General features: G+C 29.6%; 2 protein-coding genes across 13 annotated transcripts in view; one reads left to right on the top strand and one right to left on the bottom strand.

The window, feature by feature from the left end:
* Nucleotides 1-8,939, top strand: part of LOC118199492 (uncharacterized) — a 60,213-nt gene extending 51,274 nt beyond the window's left edge. Inside the window, exons 4-8 of one of the 8 annotated variants that reach the window (XM_035371371.2) lie at nt 6,146-6,380; nt 7,573-7,712; nt 8,128-8,225; nt 8,384-8,712; nt 8,815-8,939. In XM_035371371.2, coding sequence (XP_035227262.1) covers nt 6,146-6,380; nt 7,573-7,712; nt 8,128-8,150 — 398 coding nt within the window. In that variant the 3' untranslated portion in view covers nt 8,151-8,225; nt 8,384-8,712; nt 8,815-8,939. Of the gene's footprint in view, nt 1-6,145; nt 6,381-7,572; nt 8,713-8,814 lie in introns of all 8 variants that reach the window. The other 7 variants (XM_085810918.1, XM_085810917.1, XM_035371370.2 and 4 more) reach the window with 7 other exon arrangements.
* Nucleotides 374-20,114, bottom strand: part of LOC118199491 (autophagy-related protein 13 homolog) — a 53,650-nt gene continuing 33,909 nt past the window's right edge. For 4 of the 5 annotated variants that reach the window (XM_035371363.2, XM_085810913.1, XM_035371367.2 and 1 more), the window contains 2 exons: nt 14,019-14,138; nt 11,721-13,050 (listed from right to left, as the gene is read on the bottom strand). In XM_035371363.2, the coding sequence (XP_035227254.1) occupies nt 12,919-13,050; nt 14,019-14,138 (252 nt within the window). In that variant the 3' untranslated portion in view covers nt 11,721-12,918. Of the gene's footprint in view, nt 395-11,720; nt 13,051-14,018; nt 14,139-20,114 lie in introns of those variants that run through there. The other variant, XM_035371366.2, reaches the window with a different exon arrangement.

Genomic DNA, 20,114 nt, shown 5'->3' with positions numbered 1-20,114 from the left:
TTTGCCTATGCCCCGTCATTATTCATGACCTTTCTCATACATAGATTATGCAATACTTAAAACTAATAGCAATAACAATATAGTTTCTAAATAATTTCACTAATAAAATAAGACAAATATAATTTTAAAAGTCCCTTAATTTTTTTGAAAAAAATTGTCCAATGCTTTTTTGAATGTTCAATGAAAATTGTTTTAGAAATCTCTTGATGAAAATAGTTCAACCAGGTAATTGTTCAAGTACTTTCATAAGGTTCTTATGTTTTTCATAAAGTAAATATTCACTAAAAATCTCTCAAATTTCTGTTGATGAACATATTTCCATTATACAGTCAAAGTCGTATTCCGGACTCGTCGGGACTTCGGAGATTCCACATTGTAGATCATCAGTTTAAATCTGGTAAGATAGCATGCAGAAATTATAAAATTAAAAATATGAAACCGTAATTTATGAAATAAAGAACAATTATGATTTAAAGGGTATCAAAATTTACAAAAAAAAAAAAAAAAGCTTAATATTTATTTGTTTACTTTATTAAACATTTCTTTCAATGTAAGTTGTTTCGTTTTTTATGTGATAATACATTCTCTTTAATTTTATAAACAGACATAATTTCTTGTTCAGTTACAAAGTTCCGCTGTTCAAGTCCTATAATTGCTGTGTCGAGAATACCGACTAATGTGTCTATCGAAATTTTTTGTTTTCAATAACCTCTGTTACTTTCTTCGCTATCCGAAAAGAATTATAATGAAGAGGAATTTGATTTAAATCATATCAAAGACGGAGTACATCGAGATGAAATACTACATTTAGTAAGGAATTATAAGCCAAATAAAATAAAAACATCTGCCCTGAAGATAAGGATAGTGCTGACAGATCAACTTCCAATTCATTGCGTGCCGCGGCGTTAAAGATAAACAAAGTTTAGATAAACAAACGTTAAAGTTTAGATAAACAAAGGATATGTCATTATCCATTTTTTGTAGCAATTCCACTTATTGTTTAATGGACTTCAAAACATACTTTCGCTTTGTAGATCCTTTACATATTAGTAAATATATATCAGAAATTCTATTTGACATAATCGAAAGTTCAAGCTTACTTTTATAAAATTACTCTAACAGTCTGCAAAAAATAATAAGCCGAATCCAATTCGAAGATTAAGGAACAACGCAATCTGCAACATTAACTGAATTAGATAATTTTAGCTTAGCTTATACCGTCCGTTATACATTAAACGCGTATTCGTGAACGTATTTTGCGCACGCGCACACTCATATTCGCAGCCGTAAAGGTCTTACGCACATGCGTCAACGCGACGCATGCACAGAAAGTTTGTAGCTTTGAGGTCCGGATTATGTGTGTCCGAATTAACAACTTTTGACTGTAGTATATATCGAATTATGAGCTTTCATATACTTCCATATTCAGTAAAAATATAATTTTTCATATTTAGTTAAACTTATATGCAATGAAATGAAAGTGAAATATAATACTCAATTTTACAATTAATTAAATAAAAATAATTTTTTTCTTATTGATTTAAAAGTGTATCCTCAGTTCTTAAACAAGTATGTGTATACTAAAATAAGCATGTGTATCCTCCAGAGCCCGTGCCAAGATATTTTTTCACCTGAGGCAAAAAGGTAAATGCACGCCTCTATACATATATACATATATCAGAATAACTATATTTGTATTAAATCAAAATATAATAATTCTTAAAGTATTTTTTAATCGTAGCTTTATAAATTCAGAAAAGTAATATAGCCAATTATTTATAACTTTCAAATGACAATGTTAAAAAAAATTTTTTTTATAAATTAAAAAATAATATCGAAATGTACATCTCATTAATTTCCAGATTTTTCTTGCAGTCCTTCCTGTTTTATTAATTTAAATTTGCCGAAGCTTATTTCCTCTAATAATAACTGGCAAATTTAAAAAATTAAATTAATTTTCGAATTCATACAGCTAATTTGGTGCCCTTTCTAGTTATTCACCTGAGGCAAGTGCCTCACCTTTGTCCCGACTCTGGTATCCTCAATTCTTATTGAGGATACATATACTTATTTTAATTATATGTAATAATTCCAGAAAGCATAGAAGAGGAAACAGCTTGCAGTCGTCGTGGCTGAGAGTGAAGATGACAGATGAAGATAAAAAAACATGAATTGATGAATTTCCAGTCTTTATTTTAACGCATATCAAATCATCTCTATAGATGTTATTCAATCATAATGAAATCAGAAACATTTCTATGATTCAATCATATGAAATACGATAAATTACCATGTACATTGATTCTTCAGAAATTAAGAAGCAGGCAGTTTAGATGGGGAGCAAAGCAAGGAGCTATTAGCAAGGTAGGAGATAGCAGAAAAAAACTGATGTAAATATCTGCCAGGGGTATTTATACAAAGTTTGACGTACAAGTACAGCTAATCTATGATCGGTTAGTTAGTAGCGTTACATAACATAAAAAAATTTTGAATTTGGGAGAACAGATGAATTTAGGGGAAGAGCACCAAATTTAGTATGTTAATTTTGAAGATCGCCAATTATTTTTTTAAAGCAGCTATCATATTTTGTTATGTCCTATGGATATTTACATATATACAAATGCTCATTACTAAACTTCGGTATAACAACAGTTTTAGCATAAGATACTAGGGATTTATAATCTTTTAGTTTAACTCGTTCAACTAAAAATTTTCATTTCCGAGTGAAACCCAAGAGTTCTTGTTTGATTGCAAAACTAGTGGATTTCATACCACAGTGCTGCCACCAATAAATTTAATCTGTAACGTCCCCGAACTTCTGGGACAGAAAAACTAAGACCTTTTTTTTATTATTTAAAAATTTAACATAGGCCTTTTTGATTAATTAAAAAGTAAAATTACAGCATTATTACAGAAGAGGAAAGACAACAGCTTTCCCAACATGCGGATGTGACTTACTCTCTCGGCATTTCTTGGATAGAAGTCCTTTTTTTACGCTTACAAAATAAGTCAACGGAAATCCGCTAAAGGGAGTACTTAAACAGTTTTTGTTTTTCTTAATAACTTTCATTGGCCTCCGCGGTAGACACTAATACACATGTGTTGTTTGTTACAGAACGTAGCAATATTTTTCTAACTCAAACCTTTTGCATTTTATTATCAATATCTGACCCTTTTGCCAAATCTGAAATTTACTTTCCCTAACAACACCGAATTACCCCATTTAAAAATCTTTCTTTAAGGACAGAATAACAAAATAAATCTGAATAATTTTAATGACTGTTAACTGTTCTATTTAATGCCTTTGATGCCTTGAAACTATTAGTTGAAAGTATTAACTAACTAAAACATATGAGAATAGTTGTGATGAGCAGCTCTGTTTTATTATAGCTATAAATAGTATACACATAGATAGGAATTACATATTGAGTCAAGGACTAATTCTATTAAGAAAGGTTGAAGTTGAACAGCTTTAATTGTTATTAATAAAATTAATCATTCACACAATATATAATTTCTTTTGCATGAATTAAGTGCATTTAGCTGTTATTATTAGTCTGATTGCTAACTGCTTATATATCACACCTTATTTTATTGCAAAATTTTAAAACATATCTGTTCTTATTTTAACTTGCATAATAGCATAATAATTTAATTAGGTTTATATATACATATATTTAACAAACATTTGCTATTCGTAAAAAAGGAAATTTAAAGTTAACAATTAAATGATTAATTATTGTTGTGAACTAATCTACAATATCACTTAAATTCTGGCAGCATGTCTAAATCAAGTGCAAGTATCAAAATCCATGAATAAATAAAATTAAAATTCCAAAAATTATTTAATCCTAAAAAATTTATAAAAATGCATAAGTGAATTATTGTTGAGCAGGCAGGAGACAGACTTATCAAGGGAAAGTTGCCTCCAAACCTAACTCTTCAATCATTCAATTTGTGTTTCATCATCCATGTAGACAAGGGTAAAAGTCAAAACCAAAAGTAACACCAAATATGGTGAATTACTAAAAAGAAATTTAAACAAATTGAATTTTGAGAAATTAGCAATTAAAAGACTAGAATTAAATTTAAAAAATTAATAAATAACAGTAGAAAAACAAATTTTTAGACAACCAAAGTAATTTAGAAGCTCTTGCCTACAGAAACTTCCCCGACACGAATTATGCATATAAATCAAAAAGAAACTAGACATTATCTATAAAAAAATAATACATAAATTATACTAAAATGATTTTATTTATTTAACAAAATTTTACCAAAATTTATTAAAATTAACAACAATCATTCACTTATGTATTTTTATAAATTTTTCAGGATTAAATAATTTTTGGAATTTTAATTTTATTTATTCATGGATTTTGATTCTTGCACTTGATTTACATGTGCTCTCAGAATTTAAATGATATTGTAGCAACAATAATTAATCATTTATTTGTTTACTTTAAATCTGCCTTTTATGAATAGAGAATGTTTGTTAAATTAAAATTTCATCTTGCAGCAATAGCGCAAGAGAATTATTTAAAATTAAATTTAACTTTACTTTATTCTTTAGAAGCTGTGTGTATTTATATATATAATATATATCGAGAGAAACAGAGTATATTATAAAATATTCTTATTTAAAATCTTAATTATTGAAGTATTTTCTTGCAATATGCTGCTGAAAATTTATCAGTATGGGAAAAAAAGTAAGAAATTTAGAACCCATTTTACACAAAAAACCAAAAAAAGTGAAATCCAACACCAATAAAAACACCAAAATATCCTATAAATATACAAAATAAAAATTAAAGAAATGTGAAATTAAAACGTGAAAATTATAAAAAAATTAAAATATATACCAAAGCTAGAAAAAATATAATAATGAAGAAGAGGAGTTCTAAATTAAATTGATGTAACATTATCAAGAGGAGGATACATCAGACTCAATTACAATCCCCCCTTCCACTTGAAAACCCTTGCATTTCTGTATTTAAAATTAACTGATGAACTATTCTGAAGTTTTTTTTATTTAATAACAGTTCATCCGAAAATTTTGAAGTCCTTTCCAATGCAAAGAAAATTTAATGTCAAATTAAGTAAAAGAATAAAATTAGACTTTTTCACTAATTTTAAAATTGAAATAAAAAAACAAAAATAAACCGAGAATATGAATTTAAAACTTACTTAGAGGACCAAGTAGCAATCCAGCAATTAAAAATAGTAAACACAGCAAGTTGAACAAAATTCCATATTTAAATAAAGTAAATAGTTGAGCAATTTTTACACTATGTAAGATTGAAACTGAGAAATTGAAATTAAAATGTAGAAAATGAAATCTACTAGAAATTAATTCAAATTTGAATTGAGTGAAATGCTCAAATTTAAATTCAGTGAAAAAATGTTAATTTTATTCTTTTACTTGATTTGGCATTGAATTTTTCTTACGTTGGGGACGACTTCAGAATTTTTTTATGAGCTGTTATTAATTAAAAAAACTTTAGAATAGTTTATTAGCTAATTTTGAATTTATGAACGCAAGGGTTTTCAAGTGGAAGAGGAATTGTAATTGAGTCTGATGTATTCTGTTCTTGATAACGTTACATTAGATTTAACTGAATTCCTCTTCTTTATTATTATTTTTCTGGTTCTGGTATACATTTTCAGGTTTTCATAATTTTTAAGCTTAAATTTCACATTTCTTTAATTCTTATTTTGTATATTTATAGCAATTTTGAAATTTATTGGTAATGGATTTCACTTTTGGGGGGTCTTTGTGTAAAATAGGTTCTAAATTTCTTACTTTTTGTCTATATATAAATGATAAATTAAATGTTAGTGCTTTCTGTTAATAAGTATTGCAGTGCAACATGTAATATAGTGTTCTGAAAATACAAAGTATATTAATCGAGAAATCGATAACTGCCATAAAATTCCAATGAAAGGAGAGCAGTTTCATGCATCTTAACATCTTTAATAGCTATAGTGTCAAAAGTCATCTACTTAGCAAAATTAAATGTAACATCTACTTAGCAAAATTAACTTAAAATTTATGCTAAGTTTTACAGTTCTTTAAATTTATTTTTAATATATGTGTATGCATGACAAAGAAAAACCAAGCTTTTAAAACTAAGTTCATTTGCAGCTTGTTATCACGGAAACGTCCATTACGTATTCTACCATTCAAAATGTCTGAGTCCTGTTGAAGCCAACGAACAGTACGAGTCGGCCAAAATTCGTTGTTTTGAAGGTTTCTTATTTCCCTACAAAGATTCTAACGATAAAGACAGCGTAGCCGCAGCTCTTCTTAATTTTGGCTTTGAGGGAGGAATATTCGCTAATGTCAAGAAAACAAATGGAAAATGGATGTATGCTAACGGGTATGTTTTTGAAAAATTTCCTACTGCGTAATATTTTACTGAAATAATTTAAAATTTTTAAATTACTTGGAAATTAAGGGAAAAATTCTTTGTGAGAAATGCTTTCACAGCCATTAATGCTTCTTTTCAAAAACAAATATTTTTCAGCAATTAACAACCATTTATGCGCTTTCACACTCAGCAAGCAGTACTCTCGAGGTAAGACAATTTCATCATATCACTACTATGTATTCAGAAAATATCAGTAAATTAATTAGATAAATTTCAAAAAATTAAATTTAAATCTAGAATAAATATGGGAAATATTACTAGTAGAAAAATAAGCCAGTGTAAAATTTTCAATTAAGCCAAAAAGTAATCTTTAATTTTGGGGCCTAATTTTACAGGTAGATATTGATTTTGTTTTAGTGCCGATAGGTTTTGATGTCGATTTTGAGGGCAGTCAGGCATAGGTCCTTCATTTTCTGAAACGAAAGATTTTTACTGTTTTGAACAGAAACAAGCTGATTTAAAATTAAACATGGGCCAGAAGATTTTTAGAAAGGGCAGCCTTAGATTGGCGTAGATTTTGAATAAAATTCGGTCGACTTTGAGGGTAATTATACAGAAGTCCTTTTTCTTTGTAAGCAAAGAATTTTTTCCCCAAAAAAGCCTGTAGCATGATAACAATTTGTTCCTCATCAAAGAAACCTAAATTTCTCTGTTCAAATGCCCTAAGATCGAAAGAGACATTATGTAGAATATTTGACAGATGCTTTAATTTCATTTGCATCACAACACAAACAAAATTATCGTGAATGATGTTATTTTATACATTTCTTTGATAGAGAGTACTAATTCCATTTCACAAGCAAATTCAATTTACTTCATGTTTCTATCAGGTGACATGACGTTTCTGCGAATTTTTTAACATAGACATATGTATGGCTGTAAAGGATGGATAGAATTTCATAAGAGATATCCTATGCATAATTCTTGTCAACACATGAAAAAAAAAATAAAAGTACTTGAAAAATTCTACAAAAACTCTACGCATTTCGAGACCTTGAATTTTTCCTAATTTTAAATTTCAGAATAGCATACTTCTTTCTGATTTCTAAATAGCTCTCTCTTAATATTAGGGCATTGTGTTCTATTTCATACAATATATAAATGCATAATAAGTTACATAGCAAAGTATCATATTTTACAGCGAAGAAGAAACAGAACGATGGGATAAAGACGATCTGAAAGAACAGGAATGTGGTGTACTTGGATTTAAAAAAGACTTCTCTCTTGGCATGTATACGATGAACTGCAATTCGCAGCTGCATGTCCTCTGTGAATACATAGGTAAGAAAGAAAGGTGTGTGCTTAAAAAAACTGAAAGCATGGTAAAATTTCTCTCTGCCATCATGCATCAATGATATGTAGTTTTAAAGTGTTTGACTCATCTGCTGTTTTCATTTGTATTTTCTTCATTTATTTTCCTGTTTGCCTGAGCAGAATGTGTGTAAATGTATCTGTCTGAATAGATTACTGCTCTCGAGTTGCCTGAATAGAATATATGCAAACAGAATGAAGGGAACGTTAATTATTGTGCGAGCATATTTATAGAAAAATGAAGACACTGAATGTGAAACTTTGAATGAGCGGATGCAAAGAATTTAAGTTTTCATAAATTTGAATGCGTTTTGTGAAATATATGCTTTATTTGAAGCGATGTGCGATTTTCAGGTGAGTGAAATAACAAATTTTTTCTCTTTAGGATTGAATGGAGATTGCGAGTGAATGAAGTTTACAACTGAATATTGAATGATTATTGAAGGAATTTTATGAAAGATTAAAGAATATGGCTGAATAAAAGTATGCTATCTATAAGTACACACAATTTAATCCGCATAATCATAGATTATTTATACAAAACAAATTACAGCATATCAAGACACTGAATAACTTTTAGTTCTTATATAAATTAATATTACAAATATGCATATTCTTTGTTGTAATAAATAATACTACAGTTTTTTAGTTTTACATACAACAGAAATCTGCTCTGAATTACTTGGAAAGGTAGCAGAACAGAATTTCCATCATAAAAGGTAAGGTAAAAATTCAGTTTTTTTCTCAACTGCTTGAATATGGTTACAGTAAGTGAATTAATTTAATCTTTGTTTTTATACCTTTGAATATTTATCTAAAGCAACATGGATTACATTTCTTTTAAGGTTGTATGTTTACAGATATGGAATTATGGAAGCTTATGTGAAAATATTTGTGCGATGTATTGAAAAAGCTGAGAATCAGATTTCAGAATCATTAATTAGTATTATCAATATTTCCAATAAATAAGGTATATATTAAATATTACTTACATTATAATAAATAATATGTCAATATATTAATACTTTAAGCTATTTACATAAAAACTTTATTAGACTTTTTTTTCTTTCAGGGATATTCAAGACAAAATGATTAAAAGATTACAGAAGCTTACTGTTCTATATAAGAAACCTATAATTTTTTTGTATGAAAATATTTATTAAATGAAATAATAAATGTATTTATTTACTAAATCAATTTTCATCAATACTTTATAAGAAACACTCAACTAAAGATTAATCTTTTACTTCGTACAGAAAAGAGCATCTGTAAAATATAAATTACACAATGCTTGCACAAAGATTCATTTTAATATGAAAACAACAAAATTAAATCCACTACTGTGATCGAAAAGTATCGGAAATATTTCCATAAAACATAAAACTTTATTTATTGATTAATATTTAACATATTCCTTTCAAAGTATTGCCTATGACTGCCATGCTCCTATACCAATATTTTCTAGAATTTTCAAAACATCTTTCAAAGTCATTTTTCATGAAACTCCTTCAGGACTCGCAAAGAATTTTTTTATTGAATCAATTGACTCAAACTGATGTCCATTAAGAGGCAATTTTAACTGCAGAAATATGAAAAAGAAATAAGTCGATGACATATTAGATATTTACGATAAGGAACACCGTGACAAGCAAAGAAAACAGTGAACATTACCTTCTTTTCTGTGTGATCTTTTTGGTCTTTCTTCATCTTTAGAAAACAATTCTTTTTCCTGTTATTTCTGTATCAAAAATATCTTATGATCTCACCAAATCTAATCCATGGTTCATCACCATTTAATAATAGTAATTATGCATTTTAAGGACTCGCTTGGAAAAAGCATTTCTTGGACCACTTAAATATGTTGCTTTTGGAATAATTTGAGAAATGACACAAAGCAGAGCCAAATGATAAAGCGTAACTGCTTGATAAGATCCAAATAATGTAACTCATTCAATCATATCTCTAACTGATAAGTAATGATTGCTAAGCACCAAATTTTTGACTTGATAGATGTGCTATTTATTAATAATTGAAGTGATGGAACACCAGAACATGGTTCTTCTTCGATGCACTTTTTCTGCCTTCTTTTAACTCTTTCGCATTGAGAGAGGGCAAAATCTCAATTCCCCAAACATCGAAAACGCCCGTATCTAAGAATTTCTCCTGGAATGCTTTTCCTTCCCCCATGACAAGTTGAATACTACAGCGCTAACAATAGCCTTACTTAAGTAAAGCGAAAACTTCTTTCTTCGACGCTTTGACACTGTGTGAAGTTCCCCCTTGGGACGGGACTGCAACTTCGGGCATCAACACTGACAGTAAACAAAGGAAAGGAAGGAACAAAGGAAACAAGGAAGCTACTTTAAGTAGCTTCAAAAGAATGATTGACATGTGATTTAACAACACCTGAAAGCAATGAGTAATGCAGTAATGTAATGGGGAAAAGCACTGGGTAGGAAATTATTCAAGCGTTCAGCCGATGTCTAGCGTTTGGGACAACTTCGATGCGAAACAGTTAAACTCAAACACGCTTGCTTTTGATAAAATGTTTCAAAAAATCATTAGACATCTTACGACATTTCAAATAATTCTATAGCAGTTTTTATTACAAAAATGAAATTTATTGTTCATTCTTCGCTAAATTTTATTGCCACTTTGGGAAATCTCCAAAGCAAAAATTCTTTATTCATAAAAAATGAATTCATTCACAAACAATAAAAGGAAATGAAATATGCACTGTTGTCAGATAAAGTACTGAGTTATAAGCCTAATGATTACTTACATTATTAAACTGCATTGCTACCTTTATAAACCATACAAACTAAAAACATAGTAAAAATAAATTGCAACTTGTTCACTCTCTAATATGTTATATGCTGTAACTTAAATAATATATATTTTAGATTGTTTGTGGAAATTGTATTCAATATTAAGTATGCAGTATTATATTTTCTAAGTTATAAGTATGCAGTATTATATTTTCTAAGTTATAAGTATGCAGTATTATATTTTCTAAGTTATATAAATATTTGAATACTATTATGTATCGATGCCACAGCAAGTAAAAACTAAACAGCTCTCCATATAGCAGGGACAGATACTTTCCTTCAAGTTACCATCCCAGTATGACTCAAACCTTAGTTAGGGGCCTTTTCTGTCAATGCTGGGTCTTCCTTGTCTTTTTGCCAGATATTGATGAAGGTCCTAACAACTTCAGAAAAAACGTAGCAAGTGATTGCATATACTGTAAATAAATCATTTCCAGAACTTTTTTATTATAGTGGTATATGAAAAGAACAAGGGTTGGTGTAGTTAATGCGCTAAAAAAAGTATTACAATAGTATATACAGTGTTCATAAACTGTAAGGGATGTAAAAAAATATAATGATCTATAAGGATATACATACCCTAAGAGATAGGAGGAATGATATGCATAACATTAGCAGGTATGGCATCATATGATTTTACAAAAGTGGAGTTGATTAATAAATTATGTTAAAGCACTCAACGGATAAAGAAATAAATGCCTTCATTGTGGACTCCGTAAAAGCGAATTACTCATATTTATATTATACATGTGGAAAATTCTATACAGTCCGTCTATTGAACAGCCAAGAATCGAACCATGGGAAAGCTGCTAGCGTCTCACATCTTTAGCCCTTCACTGCAGACAGAAATGAAAGCAAATAAAGGTGATATCATCTACACTTCTTAAGTTTGTATATTTCTTGTATGCTACAGCATTAGAGTTATATTTTTTACCTATAAGCAGGTAATATATCTTGGAATACACAAAAATACGGAGCATTACAATCAGATACATACAGTTATTCACAATATCTTCTGGAATATTTGAGCTACTCAGATGTACTGAATGTTGTTTTAGTATGGATAATTTGCTGTTACTAAATAAACAAAATCAAATTCCTGTTGATAAATAAAGATCAGCTTACCAGATATACGAGAGACATTCAAATATAAACAGGCTAAGCTAAACTTTATTAATTAAATACAGTGAAACGACTTACACACACTTTTCTGATGCTGTTACCTTTCATTGCAACCCACTTTTCTAACATTCTGGGACTTTCTTAATTAAAAAAATAAAAGTCTTTTAATTCCATGTTGATCCATTCTTACACAGCTCATTACATTTAAAATTCCTCCCTCTTAAAAATTATTAAAGTCAAAAGAAGAGAGAAAAGTTTGATGGCACTAAATCTGGACTATATGGAGGAGTGAGGTAAAACATCCTGCTCACACATCTTCTCTCCACTTGTGTTGCTTATTACTCATATTCTTTCTTTATGTTTAGGAATCAAACGAAGGAGAAGCCACCTAGCATTCATCTTACTAAATTTAAAACAATCTTTACCACTACAATTTAAGTTTCGCAACAAATTCCTCGATGGCGATTTTCCGATATGCCCAAATTAGTGCTGTCTTCTTTGGTTAAGATTTTCGGACAACAAGCATGTGATTCATTTCAAACTCTCACCTGGCCATCTTATAAGACTTGCACCAATTATGCACTTTAGACCAAGTCTTGGATAAATCAAGTTGAAATGATATATTTGTTACTCAAAATCTAACGAAGATTTGCTATGCAAGACTTGTGAATCTCCTAATCCAACTTACTGAGTACAACTAGCAGGTGTGATAAAAAGAAAAGGAGGTACTTTGGCCACTCTTCCTTGGAAATCCATCCGAGGTAGTAGCTAGGTTCAGCAATACCTCAAATCACCTACGGTACTAGTGAGGTGCTGAGTTTCTACATGTACCTGCTTTTGAAAACACTGCATAGATGATTCCAGTTCATTTAGACCTTTATCAGTCTCTTTATAGAGATTGCAACAGTAGGTCACCTTCGCCATCATGTTGAAACAAATAGTATTAATTACGAAAACCAAAGATAAGGATTTCATCATGGCTTTTAATGGATTTCGTCCATTAAAATCAAAATCTCATGCTATAGATGCTGTTTTAAAAAGAATACAACACAACAAAGAAAATGACCATACGGCAGTATTCTGTATCGACTTAAAGTGTGCATTCGGTACAGTATGGCACCCTGTATTGCTAAGTCTGTTCAATACATCTATCATCCAAGAAATTTATTTTTACTCTTTCATAACTGACTCTCAGACAGAAATATAAATCATAAAAAGTTAACAAATTAATATGTTAACAACCAAGACGATGTCCACAGGGTTCTTGAAACAGTGTCTCTTTCTTTGGGGGGAGGCTTGTGGGATGAATATGGTATTGGGAGATAATCCTCAAGAGCTTTCTCATAAAAACAGGCCACCTAAACGAATAGTATGAAACAAATTTTATAAGAATACCCCAAATATAAAAAACATGAAGAATAAATTTATGAAAGCATAACAACTCTTATACTTATTTAAATCTCATACAAATTATTTGCCACAGATAACTATGAATCATAATTTATTGCTAATACAAACAGGATTTCTGGGAATGGTTTGCATGTAGGCTCAAAGTTGTTTTAACATTTACTTGCATTCTACCTACCTGAATTTCTCAAGTATTTTTGTAGATAACTACATTTAAAAACAAATAAAGAATCAGACTTGTTAAAAAAATACTCATATAAATATTGATGATGAGAAAAACTATAATTATTATCTTCTATAAACATAAGAAGTAAACTATCTTTGAATTATTGATAATTGGAGTAGTCATTTTGTTTCAAAAAAGTAACAGCTTGATAAAATATTGTCACACTTTTGCTCAAATACGACTATTGAAATATCAATTCCCAATTACAAATTATATTTATATTTTCATATGTTTGCAATGATTCTGATGTTTTACCTAATACTGCTAAGCTATTTCACACTTTAGAATTACATAGTTGACAGCTACAGTATGACTGATACAGTTCATTTTCATAAATGACCTTAGTTTATAATTGATGCTGAAATCCAAAACTTAAACATGTAACACTTTTTATTATGAGTATTAAAATGACTTCATTGGGAAAATATTCTGATTTACCATTGAAAATATTTGATATTGTAGAGTATCAAAATCTCACCCAGAAGTACAGCTTAGTTTAATTAACACAAATACTATCAAAAACTACATTTAAATGGTTTTCTAACAGTTTTTAATTTTAAATTATATACAAGAAAGTGAGATCAACAATGAAAAAGTAACAGATCTGATTGTCTAAAATTAAGGTGACAGAGAGTCAACAAAGCTGTCATAGTCAGTCATGCAAATTTCAAATTGTTCTAACTGATCACTAACTTCTGCTACTTGTTCTTCTAAGGACGGCTGATGTGTAAAGGATGATAAAGGAGGAGCAGACTGACATTCTTCGAAAAACACACCCAAGTCATTGTCATCACAGTTAGCGAAGGATGGACGCTAAAACAGAAACAAAATCATCATAACTTATCATAACTTGAAGATTACAGGTATGGAAAATAAATTATACAGTAAAATTGAGGTTAACAGAAATCTCACCTAATCAAAATGTCAACAAAAAATAAACTGATTCAGTCCAAAGATCAGCATTCATCAACCATTTTAAACCATCAATTTTCACTATAGTTTAATTATTTAAAAGTAAATACATATTTTATACACATGATAAATTTTACTATATGGTAAGTAAAAATAGAAAAGTATGTAATAATTCTTGCTAAATTATCTTAAATACAAGGATGGGCAAAAACACCTGATAGTTCTAAATGGCAATACTAAAATCTCAGATTAATAACCTGATCTCAAATTGCTGTTACATGCCAGCCCCTATTTTAGAGTTTACTGTGCCATGGAGTGTTGTTTTGTGAGAAACTGCAATGTTTCAGTACATAGCATACTTGAACAGACTCTACTATGGGTACCCACTAGATTTTTAATGGTAATGTAACTAAAGTGATTCATCAACATGCAACTCAATTCTTTGATGGGTATCAGAGCTTCAAGATGATGCCTTTAATGTGATCTACGGAGTACAACTCCAGTATTGAATGTAGGCACCCAAAGTTGTAAACTCAATTATGAAATGCAATGCAACTCTGCACCTATAAACGCAAAGTGTTTCCCAGGTTCTTAAAGACTTGTATTTTCAATTTCTGTAAATTTCAGGTGGTGCTATTACTAAGCTCAACCGCCTTAGCTGCGATCATGAACGCAAACACGCTTGCGTATTTCAAACCAATTTATTCAAAATATAGGGTAGATGGACATGAAACATGTCTTAGTGACTTTTCCATTCTTGTTTTTTCCCTGTTTATTTCTATGGCATTCAAACAGCACAGACACAAGAAGACATAAAATTACTTTTAAGTAACCTAAATTGACTTACACAAAGTTTAATTTTGTGCATTTATTTATTTATATATTCATAAAAATACAATGGTTTCCAAATTAGTTTTCCTATATATATGTTACCGTGAAAGACCGAAATTGGAGAATGTCGACTTTCACCGAAGAATGTCCACATTCACCAAATACGTCAGTGAAAGATCGAATATTGCATTACATTCGGATTCTCACCGGTGTATGTCGACAGTCACAGATACGTTCTGGTGTAGGTCCAAAAGAGAGGTCATAAAGTATCATAATAGTTTAAATTTTTGCAATAAATAAGATTTTAATCACATAATTTAGTAAGTTTTTTATTACTATTATTTTATTTTCTCATTTAGAACGTACTGTATAATTAAGTAAGTTTTTAACTTCTATTATTTTCCTTTCTCATTTTGAATGTACCATGGGTTTTAAGTTCTTATATTCTTATTTTAACTCTTAAGTGCGTTTTTTCGCGACTGAATTACGGAGAAGAAAATATAATATTCTTATATGTTGAACATTCACCATTAGTACATGGTGAATGTCGACATTTACAGGTGTAAGTCAGAAATAAGAGTATTTGGAAAATATTTCGGACATACACCAAGCGACTAGGTGATTGTTGACATTTACTAGTGAAAGTCGAAATTCTCCGGATTTCGGTGTTTCACCGTAATATATACATTATTTTATAATAAAATGTAATAAGTAAATTTTACTATATTATAACTGTAATTATTCAATTATTATATTTTATTGTATATTTTTATATTATTATTAGTGAAATTCTAATAATTTAATTATTACTATAATTAATTATAATAATTATACAACAATAAATAACTATAAGCTTTATATTATAATTGAAAATTATTCCTTTTTATTTTTGAGCTAACATTTATATGTATTTATTACACACTGAAAGAATGTATTAGTAATTAATTATAATAATCGTTACAGTGATAAATAATTATAGTTATTTAAGTAGTTATTATAAGCAACTATCATAACTCTTAGATTTTTGCGTTAAAAGCTATATGCAGTGTCATACATACTCTGGAGTAAAAAACGAAATTTCTTACTTCTATACTTACTGTTCCATTATTCTGCATCATAATCACTATACATATTCAAGTTACCATCCTCTTCAGAAGAAATAATTACACTCATGTGTACTTACTATTATTCTGCATCACAGTCACTATACATATTCAAGTTGCCATCTTCTTCAGAAAAAATAATTAAAGACTCGCATAAGTCCTGCATTAAGCCATCTTTTTTTCAGCAGTCATTTTCTACCTGGGTGCAGTACTTTTTCCAGTATTCTGTCATTACACTTTCAAAAGCTTCTTCTATGATTTTTCATAACTTATCCTTGTCATGTCTTCAGCTGTGTTGCAGTTCTGTACAGACTGCTTTATTTCACCTCAAATAAATTAAACAGCATTAATGTTACCATGGTACGGGGGGTAGACATACAGCTGTAAAATCATCTTCAAATTTATATGAATTTTTTATGTATATTCTTAATAAAATTTATATGACTTTCTTTTAGTGGCATTTTGTTTCAAAACCTCCATCGACTCTACTTTCCACAAATTTGGAGAGAACTGTACATTTTTCTTAAGTAATCACTGCAAATTTGCTTCTTTTCAACGTGCCATAGTTAGACATATATTTAATTGAACAGTGTGGTAGGAGGCACTGTCTACAATCACTACAATATTTGTTGAAAGATTTAGAATGAGTTTTTCAGAAGTCAATTTTTCAAAAGCAGAAGAATTCATTTGCTCATGATAGTCTTCCAACATGACCTTTGCTTTGTATACAAGAGACGTATGAAATAAAAATTCCACATTATTTCCAGCACATAAAACAATAAGATTTTTAGATACATTGCTGCTCTGCATGATACCAAAAACTGTTTCCGATTGCCAGCATTTTGAGAATGTCATCTTGCTGTCCACCCAGACTTGGTCCAAGTAAATGAGTGGTCTTTTTCATGATGAAATTGCTTCACTTGAGATACTATGTTCTTCTTAGCACAGTGTCACTTCTTTCAATTAACACTTTTCTCTTGTTTTGACTTTTTATCCATGCAAATCCAATTTAAAAAGATTTTACTAGTCTAAACAGGATTTTATCAAGTTAATTTGAATTTCAATTTTTATTCTTAAAAATTGGTTCTAAATTTCTTTCTTTATATTTTCCTGTTTCCATTTAAAATCTACATTTTCTTGCAACAGGGCGTAATTTTGAAAGCGATGGTAATTTCTTCCTTAATATAAAATTCATGAACAGTTCTTCAAATGGTGTTGCACTCAAAATCTATTCAAAAATCATCTAAACAAATCCTACCTAAGACTTCCTTTGGGGCTTTTTGGGGGATATGGGAGAAATTAAAACCTGGTTTTTCCTCCCTTTCTGCCTCTAAATGAATTTTTTTTATTGTCGCCAGTAACACTCCTGCAATGTTGCTGGCTTTTTTGGAGGGCTGTGAGATGGGCTAAGTTCTCTATTCTCAGCTTCCATATAAAAAAATTTAATGATTTTATGCAGCAATTTCTTAGCACCATTGTGAAACACCTTATTTTTAACAACTGAACTCATTTTAATGATAAAAACAATCTATCATTAATGCTTACCATAAGACAACAATATTGGCAAACGTCACGTTAAAATCTACTATGATCAAAGGAAATCCTACATAAATGGGGAGGAAACCTATTGACCAATTTCCTTTTCTTATGCTACAAAAAAAAATATTTCCACTAAAGAATACAATTCCATGAAGTTTAGTGACCTTATCTTTAAAAGTAAGTGATGAAATATGCATTGTTCATGTAAAATTCATAAATTATGAAAAAAAATTCAACTTTCTTGGTTTCCAGGCTGCATACCAAAGTGAATCTTAGTGTTTAGTTTTGAGAAAAAAAAAAAAAAAAAAAAGAAGAAGAAAAAGAAAAAAAAAAAGGCATAAAAGACAACTGATAGCAGCATCACTCGATGACATGGGGATTTTCCCTTCCTCAGTCATATAAATTCCCTCTTTCCAGCAAAGAGAGGATGTTGATGAAACCTCTCACCTCATAGCATGTAATTAATGCCCCTTTTAGGATTCTATATGTTTTGACAGAATATCAGCAAAGGATGCATTTCAGATGGTCAAACTATATTCATAGATCAGCATAAAGCACAAAGAACTTCTCTAGGATATTTGAAAGGTGCTTCATTCATAATGAAACGAGGTACACTTTATAATCTTAAATATAAAAAATGTAGTAAGCTCACCTAAAAGTTACCAAGAGCTGCTGCTCCAAAAAGTTCAACACGTTTTAAAAAATTAATACATATGAAAATCAAACCATTATACATGTAAAACATTAAAAAAACAGAATCAGATAAAAAAAAAGTAAGCGGAAAATGGTAAATTAGCCCAACTCGACTTACAAACTGGCTTTTCAAGGGAAATTTAATTTATTTGAACGTCGAATCAAGCTAACCCCATTACGCGTTTCGCTGAAACAGACAATTGAAACTTTTTCGCTACAAAAATTTTTTTAATTTAGACAAAGTGTCTTGGAAATTTTAATATTCTCAATTCTCTGTTCCAATTTCCCGACGCGTCCGCACAAATTGACACATTAAGGTGTTAAAATATGTTAAACTATACCTAAACATCTTAAATCTAGACTAAAATCAAAATTAAAATCAAAAATAAAATCAAAATAAAACAAAAATAAATAGCGGTCAGCTATTAGTCCTAAATATACAAAAAACATACGAGCTGGGCCTGCAAGTTTAAAGATTAACAATTTAATTTTTTATATATTTTAGAAATCTGTAATGAAAAACTGTAATTAAAATAAAAGAAAATTAAGATGATAACAAACTAAGTGGGTCTTGCTAAGACCAAGAAAAAGTTGTAACAAAAGAAACAAAAAACTGACCTGTGGCGATGCAAAGCTCTCCCTCTTAAAACTAGTTGAAAAGTGGATGTAATTCCTTTCTGTGTACTTCATCCGAATGACGTATGTAGGGGGGAGCGAAGTTCTGTGGGCATTAGCCAATACGAAGAGATTGTCAGTTATCTGCAACTCGTCTCCTATTATCAAAGGGGGGCGGAAACCTCGGAAAAACGTGAAAAGATCTCAAAAATGGCGCCTGGCATGTAGTTGGATGGAAAAAAAATTTGTCTCGAAGTGAAAATGGCTAATTCAGCTAAAACTACAAAAACTTGGCCATTAAAGCAAGAGTAAAAGGAAAAAACAGTCATTTGTTAAAAAAGTCGTAATTCTTCAAGCTAGCGGGCGATCAAGCTACTATGAAAAACGAAAAGGCCCGATTTGTTAATAAAAGCAGTAAAATTGGCTATTATAGAAATTTAAAACTATGTACACAATAGTATTTAAAAGTTAAGTGCCAAAATTTTGGAGGAAAGAGAATGAATAAACAAGAATTATCTGTACATTTTTACATTAGATTCTCTGAATTAGTCATCCATCTTAAACCGTCCGTGGCTTTAGGTATAAAATATCATTATCTAATTCAAAAAAATCTAAAAATAGGTAAGGCTAATGCCAGCTTTTGTAAGGGTATTTTTAATTATTTTATGAGGAATTAGGTTACTTTTTAAAATAGTTACGAAGTATAGTATTTCTTCTTGTAAGTGTTTCGCAGTATTGCATATTCTTTTTATTCTAAGTAGCTGTGAATAAATTGTGTTGAGTATGACTCTTTTGGAAATATTTGAATTCCAATTAGTTAATTTAAGTGTGTAAAAATTAAATTCTCTTCTTTTGTCGTAAACTTTAATAAAATTGTAATCTATAATATGTAAATCAAGGTAGACTACATTATGTTGTTCTGTATTTGTTTTATTTAGTTTTAAGCATGCAGGGTAGATATTAGCTATTTCTATTTTGTTGTAGTTATTAAATGCAATGACATCATCAATATATCTATAGATGTGTTGGTAAAAGATACGTTCTTCTGTACTGAGTGAACGGACATAGGTCAATTCTTTAGTAAACAGGAATAATT

This window comes from Stegodyphus dumicola, chromosome 2 (assembly GCF_044657685.1).
Source record: "Stegodyphus dumicola isolate Sdum_Otavi_A_Nest chromosome 2, ASM4465768v1".
Lineage (NCBI taxonomy): Eukaryota > Metazoa > Arthropoda > Arachnida > Araneae > Eresidae > Stegodyphus > Stegodyphus dumicola.
The sequence above is the reverse complement of the archived record's forward strand: the minus strand, read 5'-3'. Positions and strand labels throughout refer to the sequence as shown.